Consider the following 13497-nt stretch of genomic DNA (forward strand, 5'->3'; position numbering starts at 1 on the left):
TGAACCTAACCAAGTGGCGTCCTGGCATAAGATCGCTATTTTGCACTGCGTGACACGATCATCTTCATTCATCTCTCACACCGCCCCTCTACCATTTGCCTACTCAGATTTGATCCGGACAGAAGCCCTCTTCCGCGGCTCCGCAACGCGCGCCGGCGAACCGCCGGACTTATCACGGGATAAGATTTCAGCCCTATCGACATTTCCTTAGACTTTTCATCGACCACGATAAAACACCAAACAGTCGCTCAGACGCTGTTTCCAGGCTTCTACAAGGCTGTAAATCGAACTACATTCTGGCATCGCCCAAAAGTGACCAACTGTTCCGGCCTCCGTATAAACAATCGAGCGATGGCGCCCGCAATTCTGACTCAGCGCCCAAGGATACTCTGTCTGGACGCATATGACTCGTTTTCCAACAATATAGTCGCGCTGGTCGAACAGAATGTAGACGCAGAAGTCGTCAAGATCTTTATCGACGACCCTGTTCTCGCAAAACCATCAGCTTCCGGGGACTATTCAGCATTTACCGACTATCTGAAGGGCTTCGATGGCATCATTGCTGGGCCAGGACCTGGTTGGGCTAAATGCGACGAGGATGTTGGTTTGATGAAAGAACTTTGGAGACTGCGAGACGAACAGATTGTCCCTGTGCTTGGCATATGTCTCGGCTTTCAATCGCTTTGCCTTGCATTTGGGGCTGATATCGAAAGACTCAACGAGCCAAAGCATGGTATCATCACGGCTATCCTACACAAGAGCCAATCCATCTTCCGAGGTGTGGAGAGCCTTCTGGCAACCCAGTATCATTCTTTGCAAGTCAAACTCGATCATCCCATCCAAAACAAGCGCGCTGTACGGTATCCTGCACAACTCTGGGAGCCTACGGAAATCTGTCCCCAACTGGAGCCGCTGGCATGGGACTTTGACAGTGATCTTAATGGCGCCGTGCTCATGGGCGTCAAACATATACAGAAGCCATTCTGGGGTGTCCAGTTCCACCCAGAGTCAATCTGCACAAATGACGAGGGCAAGCGCATCATTCGGAATTGGTGGGAAGACGCCCAATCCTGGAACCGGAAACGTATGTTCCGGAACGTTCCCAAGCATGGTTTGATGCCAAACTTGCCATCTTCGCCAATGACTGCTGATGATTTCCGACGAGAGCTGGGCGTTTACGACGCCAGGAAACAGAGCAAGCGTTCTTACACAGACTTCGTCGCAAAACTCGATAGCGACACAATAACGCCATTTGAGCTTGCTTCGCTCATCGCACACGGAGACGGACAGTCATTACCAGACTTGCCACCGAGCACCGTACATTGCGCAACTACTGGAAGCGGAAGACTTACAGTAGCGGACGCTTGTGAGTTGTTCGAATTGACAAGAGGCGAAGCTATAGTGTTGGAGTCAGGGTTACAGTCGAATCTGGTGCCTATGGCTGTGGGGACGGGTCGGTACAGCATCATAGGTGTCGTTATTCCCGAGGAAACTCTACGTCTACATTATTACGCAGGCACCCGAAGGATGGAACTCCGAGACGGCAAAGGTCAGGTACATACCGATTGGACTGTGTCTGACCCATGGCCCTATGTGAGGGAGGTCATGAAGAGCCTTCAGCCTTCAACACCGCCAAAAGGCTCAACATGGGCTCCTTTCTGGGGAGGTCTTATGGGCTATGCGTCTTACGAGGCCGGCTTAGAGACAATCGATGTTCATGGTCACGAAGAAGCTTCGTATCCGGACATTTGCTTCGCTTATATAACGCGAAGTATCGTGTTTGACCATCAGTTCAAGAAGATCTATGTCCAGAGTATCCGCGGACCATTCGACCAAGACTGGGTTATTGACACAACGGAGAGACTGTATGAACACGCAGGTTTCAAGTCGCGTGAAACTACTCCAAACTCTGCAGCAATGAGACAGGCGGACCCTTTTGAGGCTCACGGCACAATGCACCAATACATCGACTCATGTGTTCAGCTCACTGTTGGCGAAACCGAGTACTGCAAGAAGGTCAGTGCTTGCCAGGATGCAATAGCAGACGGTCAGAGTTACGAGTTGTGCCTCACGCATCGCAACGAAATCCGTGCTCGCAAGCCAACAGCCTGCAAAATCTCTCACGCAGAGGACAATGAACACTCCTGGAATCTCTACAAGCGCTTGACCGGCCAAAACCCTGCGCCTTTCAGCGCCTACATGAGGATGCACAACGTACACATACTCTGCTCCTCACCAGAACGATACATAAGCTGGGACCGGTCGCAAACTGCACAGTGTCGACCAATAAAGGGAACAGTTCAAAAGAAACCTGGCGTGACTGCTGAGATGGCCCATGCTATCCTCTCATCCTCAAAGGAACGCGCAGAAAATCTCATGATTGTAGATCTTACTCGCCACCAGCTTCATGGCGTATATGGCTCCGAAAACGTCAGAGTAAGCCAGCTCATGGAAGTTGAAGAATACGAAACGCTCTGGCAACTGGTCTCAGTCGTCGATGCAGTGCCTAGCGGGATCTACAAACCCACCACTCCAGAAGATTGGGAAGATCCTGTAGAATACGCTTCCAAGAAGCCCGCCAAGCAATCCGTTCCTTACCTAGGATTCGATGCGTTCGTCGAAAGTCTGCCCCCAGGTAGCATGACTGGCGCACCCAAGAAGCGGTCTTGCGAGATTCTTCAGGATGTAGAAGACGGCGCAAGACGAGGCATATACTCAGGTGTGCTTGGTTATCTCGACGTCGGAGGCGGCGGTGACTTCAACGTCGTCATACGCACTGCTATCAAGATTGACGACGAACAAAGTGAAGAGAAAGGAGACGTCTGGCGTATCGGCGCTGGAGGAGCAGTCACCAGCCAAAGCACTCCACAAGGCGAATTTGAAGAAATGATTGCTAAATTTGGCAGCACTAAGAGAGCCTTCATGCCTTTGCCGCCACCGAAGCCGAAGACAAAGAACAGAAGGGTCGAAATCATTGAGCCTGATGACCCAGAGTTTGCGGAGCTGCTGGCGAGTATGAGGGGTGGGGAGGAATTGACGCTTGACGATGCGCAGATCATGTTGAGGGCAGTGGAACGCGAGCTAAGGAGAAGAAACGCTGCTGGCGAGAGCGATGATATTACGGAAGTGGAATGATTCATTTGATAGGAGTTTGGAAGGTCGGAGTTGTTGAGCTTAACCTGTGATACCATGTTTTGAGATAGAGATAGACATTTCTGGTTTCAACACCACTAACAACGATTGCTGTACACACGCATTCACTTTGAACCCCTTTTTCTGAGACTACATGATACTGCCAAAGAGCGCATGCCTGCTCAAGATGACAAGTCAACGATAGGCAGGTGCGATGACTAAGCGTGCGATTGGTGGGGAAACGTAGCATCGTCGTGTACCTCTACGTGTAGCAACACGACGCCAATACGCGATTCCTCGAGCATAACCGCGATGGCGACCGACGCGCCAGACCCACGAACCTTCGAGTCATGGGAAGACGCGTTCCAATATCCCATACCCGTAGTCCACAAGCTCGAACAGCAGCTCCGCAACAATGCCGACGAGAATCGGGAGAAGCTGCGGTCCCTCGTTGGGTAGGAGGCACCAGACAAATACGGGAGGAGCACCAAGAGGCTGACGGGAATACAGGGCGAGTTATCGCAGTCTCCTCGACACGGCCGAAACGATCATCGACATGGAAGTGCGCATGGAGCAGGTCGAAAGTAGGCTTTCAAGAGTAGGGCAGAGTTGCAACTCGCGAAGGCTGGACAAGATAACGAACAATGCGGGCAAGATGGATACCCATACACGAAGTCGCGGTCAGTCTACACAAATGCATTGGGAAGAGATTGTGGGTTGACGGGCAATAGATGCGGAGCGCTATACTTTCGCATCCCAGCTCTCAGTCATGCGCAATGCGCCGGTGGTCATGACGCGCCTCATGAAAACAGGAGGATCATATCTGCTCATTGCAAAAGTCCTGGTCATCTCGAGACTACTCCACAAGTCGCTGCTCAGTCAGCCCAGCCACAAGGCGCCCATTGTTGGTCAGCTGTGGGAGAGACTGCTGTCGGTACGGAGAAAGCTTCTTAGAAGGATTGACAAGCGCCTGTCGAGCACACAAGGCGAGACGGCGAGCCTGGTGGAAAGCATGTGTGCGTATGCGCTTGCGACGAGCTCTACGCCGACCGATGTATTACACCACTTTCATAAGATGCGGCTGGAGAAGATGAACAGCGAGCTTAGGGCTGGGGGCGATGAACTTGCGAAGCATGGCATTAGTGCGCTCAAGCTTTGTATACAGACATGTCTCGATACACAAACCATCTTTCCGCGACGCTTAGCAGAAGCTTTGAGCAAGCTGAAGGCGCACCCGCTGATACAAGACCCCGACATTCGCGGTCTATACGAGCTGAATCTGGACGTACACGATCGATGGCTAGGCGATGAGGCTCGGAACTACACGCCATGGCCGCGACACGACGAGCTGCAGCGGCCGGAAGCAGAGCGCATTTTGCACCGCTGGTCCAAGGACGTCATCGCTGCTTTCCTCAAAGGTATACAGAAAGCATTAGAGCAAGAAGAACGGCTCAAAGAGGTTGCGGACTTGAGACAAGAGTTGATTGAGACTTGGATACTGTCTGGTTCGCGAATGGCGGGTGTTAAGTCAGCCAACGTTCTCGATGATTTACGAGACACGATGAATGACAAGTTGGAGACTATAGTGCGATCCCGTACGAATGGGCTACAGGATGTCGTTGCCGAGCTTTCGAATCAGCTGGACGCAGTGTCCTCGTCAGACAAAGCCGTGGCGCTTTCACTCTGGGACACGACCACCAAAGCATCAGATTTGAGCAATGGTGCGCAAATCTTCAAATCTACCATACTCAACACCTATCAAGGGCGTGACGAGTCTGTTACTGGTGTGACGTCCGCTTTTGACAAGTGGATGGAGTCTGTCCTGGAAGTCAAGGGCATTGTCAAGAGCATGAAAGAAGCACGATGGGACGATACCTTCGCAGATGACGTCGACGATGAATCCGACGATGAGCTTGGAGATTCGAAACAAGCGCTACTTAGTGACGACGATCCGAAGTTACTTGAAGAAGCTACACAGGAAGCTTTGAGCGAAGCTATGCAGAACCTGAGTCAGAGCTTCAACGCTATCGTCAAGAAATCCGATGGCGAACAATCAACCCAAAAGGCGGCATTTATGCTTCGCGTGGTTAGAGAAATCGGCGATCGGATACCACGTTTAAGACTCCAGGATAAGGCAACACCGCTCGCATCGCCGTTCACTTCTGAAAGTCTTCAGCCTCTGCATACTACGCTGGCTTTGTGTGTAACCCAGCCCACTGTAGAGGCTTACAAGGCGTCGCTTTTAGGTTCTCTCAAAGTCAGAACGAACAGCCATATCCTGTGGGAAGGACATCCACCACTACCAAGCCAGCCGTCACCTAGCGCGTTTAGATTTTTGCGCACGCTGAACAAGAATATGGGGGCCCTTGGCAGCGATCTTTGGGCACCTGGTAGTGTTCAGGTATTGAGAAGTGGGGTGGCCGACAAAGTAGTCGAAACAGTTCAAGAGCATCTTGACGCCATTGACGTATATGCGAAAGAGCAGAGTTCTCCTGATGAGGATACGAGCGAGGAAAAGAAGGAAGACGAAAATTCTACAACGACAGATGAGACTGAGAAACCGAAACTCACCGTATCAACGTCGAACCACATTGAGGCAAAGGAGCAGAGAGTCAAGCAGCTACTGTTCGATCTTCTGTATATCCAGCGCTTCGTCAGTAACGCGGGCGAGGACGATGACAGGTTCGCATCGCTTGCTAAGAAGACAAACCTAGCGGATCTGGATGAAGCCGCAGTGAACAGGCTGAGGAAGACTGCAGCGGATTATGCGAAGAAGACGTACCTCCTCTTCGCGTTGCTAGCTTAGCACATGTCTAGATGTGATACTGATAACACAGACTTTTACATTCCCTTCTCGTTCGCTCATCGTACCATGATGTAAGAGCGAACAAGTGGCGTTTCCATCAAATCGTCCGCGGAGGCTTGGGATCGTCGGATAGACTTGCAAGGTGAACGAGTTTCAACGGTCGCAAGCTCCAGGTACAACTCCACTTAGTCTAACGCCACAACGGGTACATTGCAACAACGTCGGATGTAGTAGATGATTTCACAGCAAACTCTGCCATGTGTTCAGCAAGTGTTTTGTACCTATGCTAGTCAAGCTGTATGCCGGAGACTAATGCCGAAAATGTGAACGCCGTATATGATGGATATCTCAAGATGAAATGCTCAAGCCCAGCTCCCCGTCCCTAAAAGCGTCTTCTGTGACGACAAATACACACGCTCCATCTCCAAGTATGACTACGACACATCCATCTTGTCTTCTGTCCTCAGATCCTCGATCTCCTTCCTCAACATCTCAATCTCTTTTTCCTGTGCCTTCATCTTCTCGAGCGCCATTTCAATCAACCTCGCTTTGTTGACCGTCTTCTTCTCTCCCGGCACAGAATCCCCAGGCGGCACACCTTTCCCACTTTTCCCATTACTGGCATCGTCTGCCGAGGTTTTTTCGCTGCCGTCCGCACCATCTTTCCCTCGCATGACAACAAAACACGTAGTGCCACTGCCAAAAGTAACTTCACCATCGAGGAGAAATTCCGCAAGGTCCACCATGGCGTTCTTCATCCTGTCACGGCGCGCTTGTTCTGCAGCGCGGTGGGTGGCGCGCTTCATCATTACGCCTGTGGCCATGGCGGTGCTAAAGTGCAGACCCATCTCTAGGTGTTGGCCAGAAGAGATAAGCTCGTAGTTTGATTTCGAGGCTAGAAGGTCTGCCTGGGGGGTTGTTACACCTCCGGCTCCTGTCATGAGTTAGTGTGCTATCTATGTCCGTTTATTCAAAGCTTCATTAGGACGGATTGGTCACGAGACATGACGACAGAGATGAAAAAGAAGCATACCATTGCTGTCGGCCGGAATGATGCTGCTGCTTCTTCTCGCGATGGCGACCTTGTTTGGTGGCGGTGCTGATGATGCATGTGATATTGAGGAAATCGTACTCGCATTGTCTGTCGCTATTGATGGAGACCTTATCGAAGATACTGTTGGTGATGTGATTGATTGTGTTGCTACTGATGGTGATTTCAAGGGGCGGATAGGATGTATCGGCAACTGTACTGGCTGCTGTTGTGGTTGCATTTGCGGTGGTTGTGTCTGCATCTGTTGTAGGTGTTGCACCTGTTGCTGTTGTTGCTGCTGCTGCTGCTGGGCGCTCTCTCTAACCGGACTATATCTCCTCCTCTTCTTGAACAGCTGTGGCCATGTTCTACTCAGCGGCCCCCGGCCCTCATTCCTGTCGTTATTGGATGGTCCATTGGGCTGTGGATATGGCTGCATCGTTCATCGAACCTCAACACCAGACTCTTTGCGATGTATGTGCTACCCAGTAGTTCTCAAAAGGCAGTCGTAGGAACAGTGATAGTAGCAGCGGTAGTGCACCAGGGGAGGTATGCCCAACGCGGGCTGAATATGTCAGACTGGGCTACCACGCACAAGACGCGACAAGAACAACGACCAAGTAGTGAGCACGACGCCAACAAAAACCAGGGCGAAAGTAAGGAACTGACGGATCCAAGACTCTGGGGACCTTGAGCTTGATTAGCTGAGTTGTGCACGCGCAGCCGTGTCGCAGGCGGATAGAGAGCTTGTGCGTAAGCCGTCGAGTTCGGCCTCATCCATGGGTCGAGAGCAGCAGTCGCAGGAAGGCGTAGTAGACGCGCGATCTGGAACAGATTCCGCTCATGCTTGCACGGCGCCGTTAAAAGCAAATGGCGTCCGCAGCGCGAGTGATTGTGAGCGAAGCTTTTGCTTGGCGCAATCCAGAGACGTGGTGTTGTTGCTGACTTGGAGGTGCGTGAAGGCGTAGTCGAGCCAACCAAACCTCGCCCCGTGAGCACATGGGCTTGGCGTGTTGACGCATGCTGGTGCGCCCCTGTCTCAAACCTGGAGCGCCGAGTGCTTAGTTGCCACTCTTACTGCTCAAGAGGGTTATCAAGTGACATGCCTTCTATGGCAGGCTCGAGCTTCCGCTGCGGAAGCTACTCCATAGTGCCGCGACGGAGCATCGTGGAGGTCACCTTCTACATCCGGAGTCGTCCATGAAACAGCCGCCATCTTACATATGAAGCCGGGGGATCAATGAGGGCTGAAGAGGAAGACACGTGTCGGAGGTTCACCATGGCAAATGCTGTCTCGGCTTTTGCCGGCCTCCGATGCACTCGTTTACCGACAGATCATGATGATCGAGGTTGTGCGGCGAAGTAACCTTAATTCTTATCAGTCCAGGACGCTACCCCGCGGGGGATGCTAATCTTATCTGATTGGACATCAAGGTACCTGCCTGTGTGAATATCGGTATCAACTTTTCGCATCGCGGTATGCGGTTGAATGGACGTTTGATTCTCGTGTATAGAAATTTACATCTGCTAGAAAATGCATCTACATCATCGCAACTTAGCGCTACTCCACGCTGTTCGCTCTACTGACCATCTCGTGGCTTTCATAGCTTTGTTTGCCTTTGGCATGAACTCCAGGCACATACTCCAAATCTTCATCCTCTAGATCAGTATCCAAGTCTTCCTCGTTCAGCATTTCTGGGTTGAGTGAAAAGGCGCCCTTTGGAACAAATGTGCTTGTCATGACCAGCACACAGATTATGGTAAACTGTACGGCGCCTACATTCAGTATAGCCCCGTGAATCTGGTCATTGTGGCGATCCGAAACGCGGTCGATGTATGTACCGAGGGAAACGGATGCGATTGCGTAAGTGACAATGTATGTGCTATATAGGAACGCCATGACGGCTCCGAGTGCGGATACGTTTTGTGTCTTCGATTCGATGCGTGCTAGCGATGCCTGGATGTATGCGGCCAGCGATACGTCTCCGGCAGCCCACCCAAAACTGATGGGGAGGAATGTGGCTCCTACGATCCAAGCTTGGGCGACATCATCCTTTGGGGGGTTCCAGTACGGCAGGTACCAAACTATCAGCAGAGCCAGTGCGTCTAGCCGCAGCCATGGTATCGGGGTGTGTACCAAGTTGGTGAACATGAACACGAACAAGGCTCCCAGAAGTTCGCCAAAGTTTGAACCTCCCACTATAATCTGTGACCAGGCCGAGTTACCAAAGTAACGTCGTGCTACTGCAGGAGCGATCGCGTTCTCGAGATATCGGTGAGCGTAGAGTGCAACGGCATATCCAGGCAACAGCCAGATAAACTTGCGGTGTGTGAAGATGATCTTAGCACCAGTTCCGATCGACTCGAAGAAAAGGTAGAAGCCGTTTATCACGGCTTTGACGTAAGCCGGTTGGCTCTCTGAGATCAAAGACGTATTCTCCTTCGGGATGCTAGCTTCTTGGATGAAGTACCAGAGTATTGATGCGGCGGCGAAAAAGATGGGGGTGATGATGAAGCTGAAGTTGTTGCCGAAGCGAGGAATGAGTGCGAGTGCTGTGCAAAATGCACCAGCAGTACCGCTAATCTCGTAGAAGATGTGGACTAGAGAGTCCATTCGTCGGAGTTTCTGAATGTGGCCGCCGACCAAATCTCGAGGGATAACTCGTCGGATCAATTCAACCATGCCATAAACTATACCGCAGACGCAATCTGGTGACTGTCAGCAACCATGGAAGAACATATAAAGCACCAGCTGCCATGTTTGTCTAGATGCCCTCTTGGGCGGCAGGCTCAGGCGGCAGACAGCAGGGACGGAAGAACCTGAAAATGGAATCCTTGGACAAACTGAAAGCACAGACTTACAAATAGGTATCATGGCGTCCGTGTTGTAGTCACCGTAGTAACTAAAGTCATCCTCCGGCCATCCGCGCGGCGCGAATCTGCCACCAGTTGCAGCATCCAGAATCAGTAGAAGACTGCTCATGAGGGCAAATATGAGCACTGCGCAAGCCAAAACGTTCTTGGTTGGATATCTTTTGATGAGTGGAGCGATTAGGATTGAACCGACACACTGAAAGGCCTGATTAAGTCCCGTCAACACACCCACACGTTGGAATGTGATGGAAGTATGCGTCCTCTCGCCAAGATCATCGTATCGATTGGTCGCAAGCGCAATAACAGATCCGTTGAAAGCCTCGAGTCCGAACTTGTACATCATTATGCCAGCGATGTACATGGCGATGTTCCTGCGCTCGACAGGCGTGTAGATATTCCATGTTTCCCGAATGACAGCAATAGGCCGGACCATGGTGACAGTCGGAGTACGTAAGGTGCAGTGGTGGTGCTACGGGGAGCAACAGCTAGCCCGCAAATGCGGAGAGACCTGGTTTATACGTCCACGATACCGGAACACTGGTGTTGAAGAATGGACCAATTGAGGGTGAAGGCTATCGCATGCGGTACGCTACCGCTTCCCGTGGAGGTTCAGAGTATGCGACGCCCACATCTGTGACGAGGAGGCATTCCAAAAGCCTTGTCGTTCGCGTTAATTGAAAAGACGGCGTGCGACGTTTGAGAGCCAAGTTGCACGGCATGACCCCAGTCGTGGTGAGGGCTTGGCGTCTCCGTCAAAAACTGGCCATTCAGGTGGCCCACGTGGGCTAATACCTGGACCGCCCGGGGTAAGCATCTAAGCCGATAAGAAATGCCAACCTGACCAGTGCGTTGCAGATGGCAAAGCCCCTCACTCAGCTGTAGTAACTGGCGATATGCATGCATTGTATGAGATGTCGGTATACCATCATAAAGCGAGCGAGGTATGATGAAGACGAAACCATAATGAGGCGCCTTGCGCATGGTGCATCACGCTTTCTTTCTCTTGACGGTCCGCCAGGTACCGGCAACTGCATCGAAGTGGAGATCTGTAGCCCGCCATTGCAGAACTAGCTCTTAGGCCGCTCATCATCCTGGGTGCGCATCAGTGGAGTGAGATGGTCACGAAGATAGTCAAGTCAAGTCAGTTGGCATGGTGTAAAGGGTTCCTGCATTAGAACCAAAAGTCAGGAGGCTCGTTTAAAGAATGGTCTGTCGAAGTCAGTCTAGGGACAGACTAAGCGCTAGAAGACAAAGCTGACCTGCCTGTGCCTGAAGCTCCCGCATCAGTGATGGGCACTTTTTGTCTTTGGTACTCGAGCCTTGTCGTAGATACGCAAAAGACGAGTGTATGAGTGTTGGCCGCTACGGCCATCATCTTACGTTTCTAGAGGCGACGCACAGTGGCAGTTGTGGGTATCAGAATGTTCATCACGCCAAATAGCCAACCCGCAGGACCTCAGTCGGAGTCGCCCTCGTCGTAGCGCCTAGCTTCCTTGGCTTTGGCAGTCCTCTCCTCGTCCTCGGCCTCCCTCTTGGCTAGACTATCGCGCATCCTCTCCTCTTGCTTCCTCCAGTGACTTCCTTCTTCATAGTCTGCACTAATGCCCAGTGCCTTCCGCAGCCTCTCGCTCTCCTCCGCTTTCGCTTTGGCAAGGTCGTGAACTTGGTGCGACTTCAAGCGCCTCGCGTTTGGACCAAGATCTTTGCCGTCTTTGCGCTCTTGATCTAGCTTGCGACGCAAGCCTTCACATTGGTCATCGATTTCGTCTTCGTCGACGCCCTCATCCTCAAGCTTGTCGCGCAGCTCGAGGACCTTGACTTCAATGTCGCGCTTTGCTTCATGTTCGAGGATCTCGGCGTCTGGTTGTCGGGGGCGGTGTTTGGCCGATTCCCAGTCCTTGGGGTACGGCTGAACTTTGTCGCGTGGTCGAAGGAGGGATCGGTTCTTCTGGACGTAACCCGAGGTACCGCTACCTCTGGGTGTAGTGAGACCTACGTTGTCGGCCATGATGCGCGATAAGTGTAGGGTGAAGGTGAGTGTTGGGTTGGGGCGAGTGTTGCTGGCGCGAGAGTGATGATGGATCAGGGCTGGTTTGCGGAGAGTTCGGAGGTGAGGTCCAAGCGCAACCATTGAATCGCTTGCCCCACCAAAACTTTCCCTTGGTACCGCGAAGACTCACCCAGAGATGGAGTCATTATTTCTGGATATATATCCTCGGGGCGCAAGATTTCATCTTTTCTCCTCACACAAGCCCCAACCACCATGAGCACACAAGACACGACAAGCGACGACACCACCTCTGCACCAGTAGAGGTGGGGTATCGAGAGCTGCCCTTCCCACCAGTCACTAAGGAGCACATCTTGAACTGCTCCTACCACAAATGGCATCCGAAGTTGGTATCCCTCTCTCAAGAGTTTTCACGTTTCTGACATCAACAGATACCGTGCCATAACACCAAAAGCGCGTTTGATTCCTCTCCCGTCTGCCTTCCTCGACTACCTTCGCTCAGACGGCATCATCCTACCCCCCGAGGAGACCGACGATCCTTCATGGTCGGACAACGACAGCGGCATCTTCTCAGGCGCTGACAACAACGATGCTGATGAAGACGAGAGTCCAGACCCAAGCGCGCACTGGCGCGATACACACGAGGCCATCGAGCGTACTATTGAGGAGTTGGGCGGCAAAGTTGCGCCAAAGTTGAACTGGAGTGCGCCCAAAGATGCGACCTGGATAGCCGCAACAAACAGCATGGAATGCCGTACACCGAACGATATCTATCTACTGCTGAAGAGCAGCGACTTCGTCACCCACGATTTGGCGCACGCCTTTGACGACACAGCCGACCAGTCTACAACGCCAGACCCAGAGATTCCTTACCACCTCGTCTTAAGGAAGTGGATCACACTCAATCCCAGTGTCGAGTTTCGATGTTTTGTGCGGAACCGACGGCTGATCGCCCTTTGCCAGCGGGATCTGAACCACTTTGACTTCTTGTTCAACATGCAGGACAAGCTACGCGATACCATTCAAGACTTCTTCGATGCGAAACTGCGAGACACCTTCCCCGACCCTAACTTCACCTTTGACGTTTACGTGCCGCCACCGCACGACAAGGTCTGGGTGGTCGACTTCAATCCGTGGGCTGTGCGGACTGACCCTCTCATCTTCTCGTGGATGGAACTCCTTACTATGGAGGTACCCGATGCACCTTCGTTCGAAGAGAAGACTGTGCGGCTGAAGATAGCCCAACCAGGAGATAAGAGCGTGCCGGTCAAGGCAAGTGATGACAACGCAGATGAAGACGAAGATACCGACGATGATGATGGCGACATTGAGGAACTATGGCAGCCAGAGTTCCGGCTCATAAGGAAAGACGATCCGGAGGCTTACGGCTTCTCGACTCCACAGTACAGTGCGCACAAGCTCCCCAAGGACGTCGTGGATGCAAGTAGTGGCGGAGAAGGTCAACTGCGAGAGTTTGCGATGCAGTGGGAACAAGCGCAGAAGTTGGCTGAGCAACAAAGAGCCGAGGACAGTGAGGACGATTGACCTAAAGGGACTACCGTAGCGTAATCGAAGAGTCATAACTGCATACATCTTGGCGTAAACAAACAGCCGTTTGCAAAAACGTGATTGGGCATTCGTGACAT

At 52.1% G+C, this 13497-nt stretch overlaps 5 protein-coding genes across 5 annotated transcripts; 3 read left to right on the top strand and 2 right to left on the bottom strand.

The window, feature by feature from the left end:
• The first annotated feature begins 212 nt into the window (after window positions 1-212).
• Window positions 213-3593, top strand: CC77DRAFT_259158 (para-aminobenzoate synthase component 1). The gene has a single exon (XM_018530886.1). It carries the CDS (start codon window positions 352-354, stop codon window positions 3133-3135), a length of 2784 nt encoding a protein of 927 aa, XP_018382908.1. The 5' UTR covers window positions 213-351; the 3' UTR covers window positions 3136-3593.
• CC77DRAFT_259193 (hypothetical protein) lies at window positions 3291-6155 on the top strand. Its single transcript, XM_018530887.1, has 3 exons — window positions 3291-3587; window positions 3643-3812; window positions 3864-6155. Exons 1-3 carry the CDS (start codon window positions 3445-3447, stop codon window positions 5936-5938), a joined length of 2388 nt encoding a protein of 795 aa, XP_018382909.1. The 5' UTR covers window positions 3291-3444; the 3' UTR covers window positions 5939-6155.
• Window positions 6156-6372: 217 nt separating this feature from the next.
• CC77DRAFT_942098 (hypothetical protein) lies at window positions 6373-10275 on the bottom strand (the record flags this gene model as incomplete). The annotated part of the gene is made up of 3 exons (XM_018534840.1): window positions 6373-6872; window positions 8553-9677; window positions 9831-10275. 3 exons carry the CDS (start codon window positions 10273-10275, stop codon window positions 6373-6375), a joined length of 2070 nt encoding a protein of 689 aa, XP_018382910.1.
• Window positions 10276-11298: 1023 nt separating this feature from the next.
• On the bottom strand, window positions 11299-11850 carry CC77DRAFT_1033409 (cwf21-domain-containing protein; the record flags this gene model as incomplete). The annotated part of the gene is made up of 1 exon (XM_018526796.1): window positions 11299-11850. The coding sequence occupies one exon, from the start codon at window positions 11848-11850 to the stop codon at window positions 11299-11301; it is 552 nt and encodes a 183-aa protein (XP_018382911.1).
• A 156-nt stretch (window positions 11851-12006) lies between these two features.
• Window positions 12007-13451, top strand: CC77DRAFT_1023013 (D123-domain-containing protein). Its single transcript, XM_018525593.1, has 2 exons — window positions 12007-12236; window positions 12283-13451. Exons 1-2 carry the CDS (start codon window positions 12106-12108, stop codon window positions 13394-13396), a joined length of 1245 nt encoding a protein of 414 aa, XP_018382912.1. The 5' UTR covers window positions 12007-12105; the 3' UTR covers window positions 13397-13451.
• Window positions 13452-13497: the final 46 nt, after the last annotated feature.

Source organism: Alternaria alternata (assembly GCF_001642055.1).
Source record: "Alternaria alternata strain SRC1lrK2f unplaced genomic scaffold CC77scaffold_18, whole genome shotgun sequence".
Lineage (NCBI taxonomy): Eukaryota > Fungi > Ascomycota > Dothideomycetes > Pleosporales > Pleosporaceae > Alternaria > Alternaria alternata.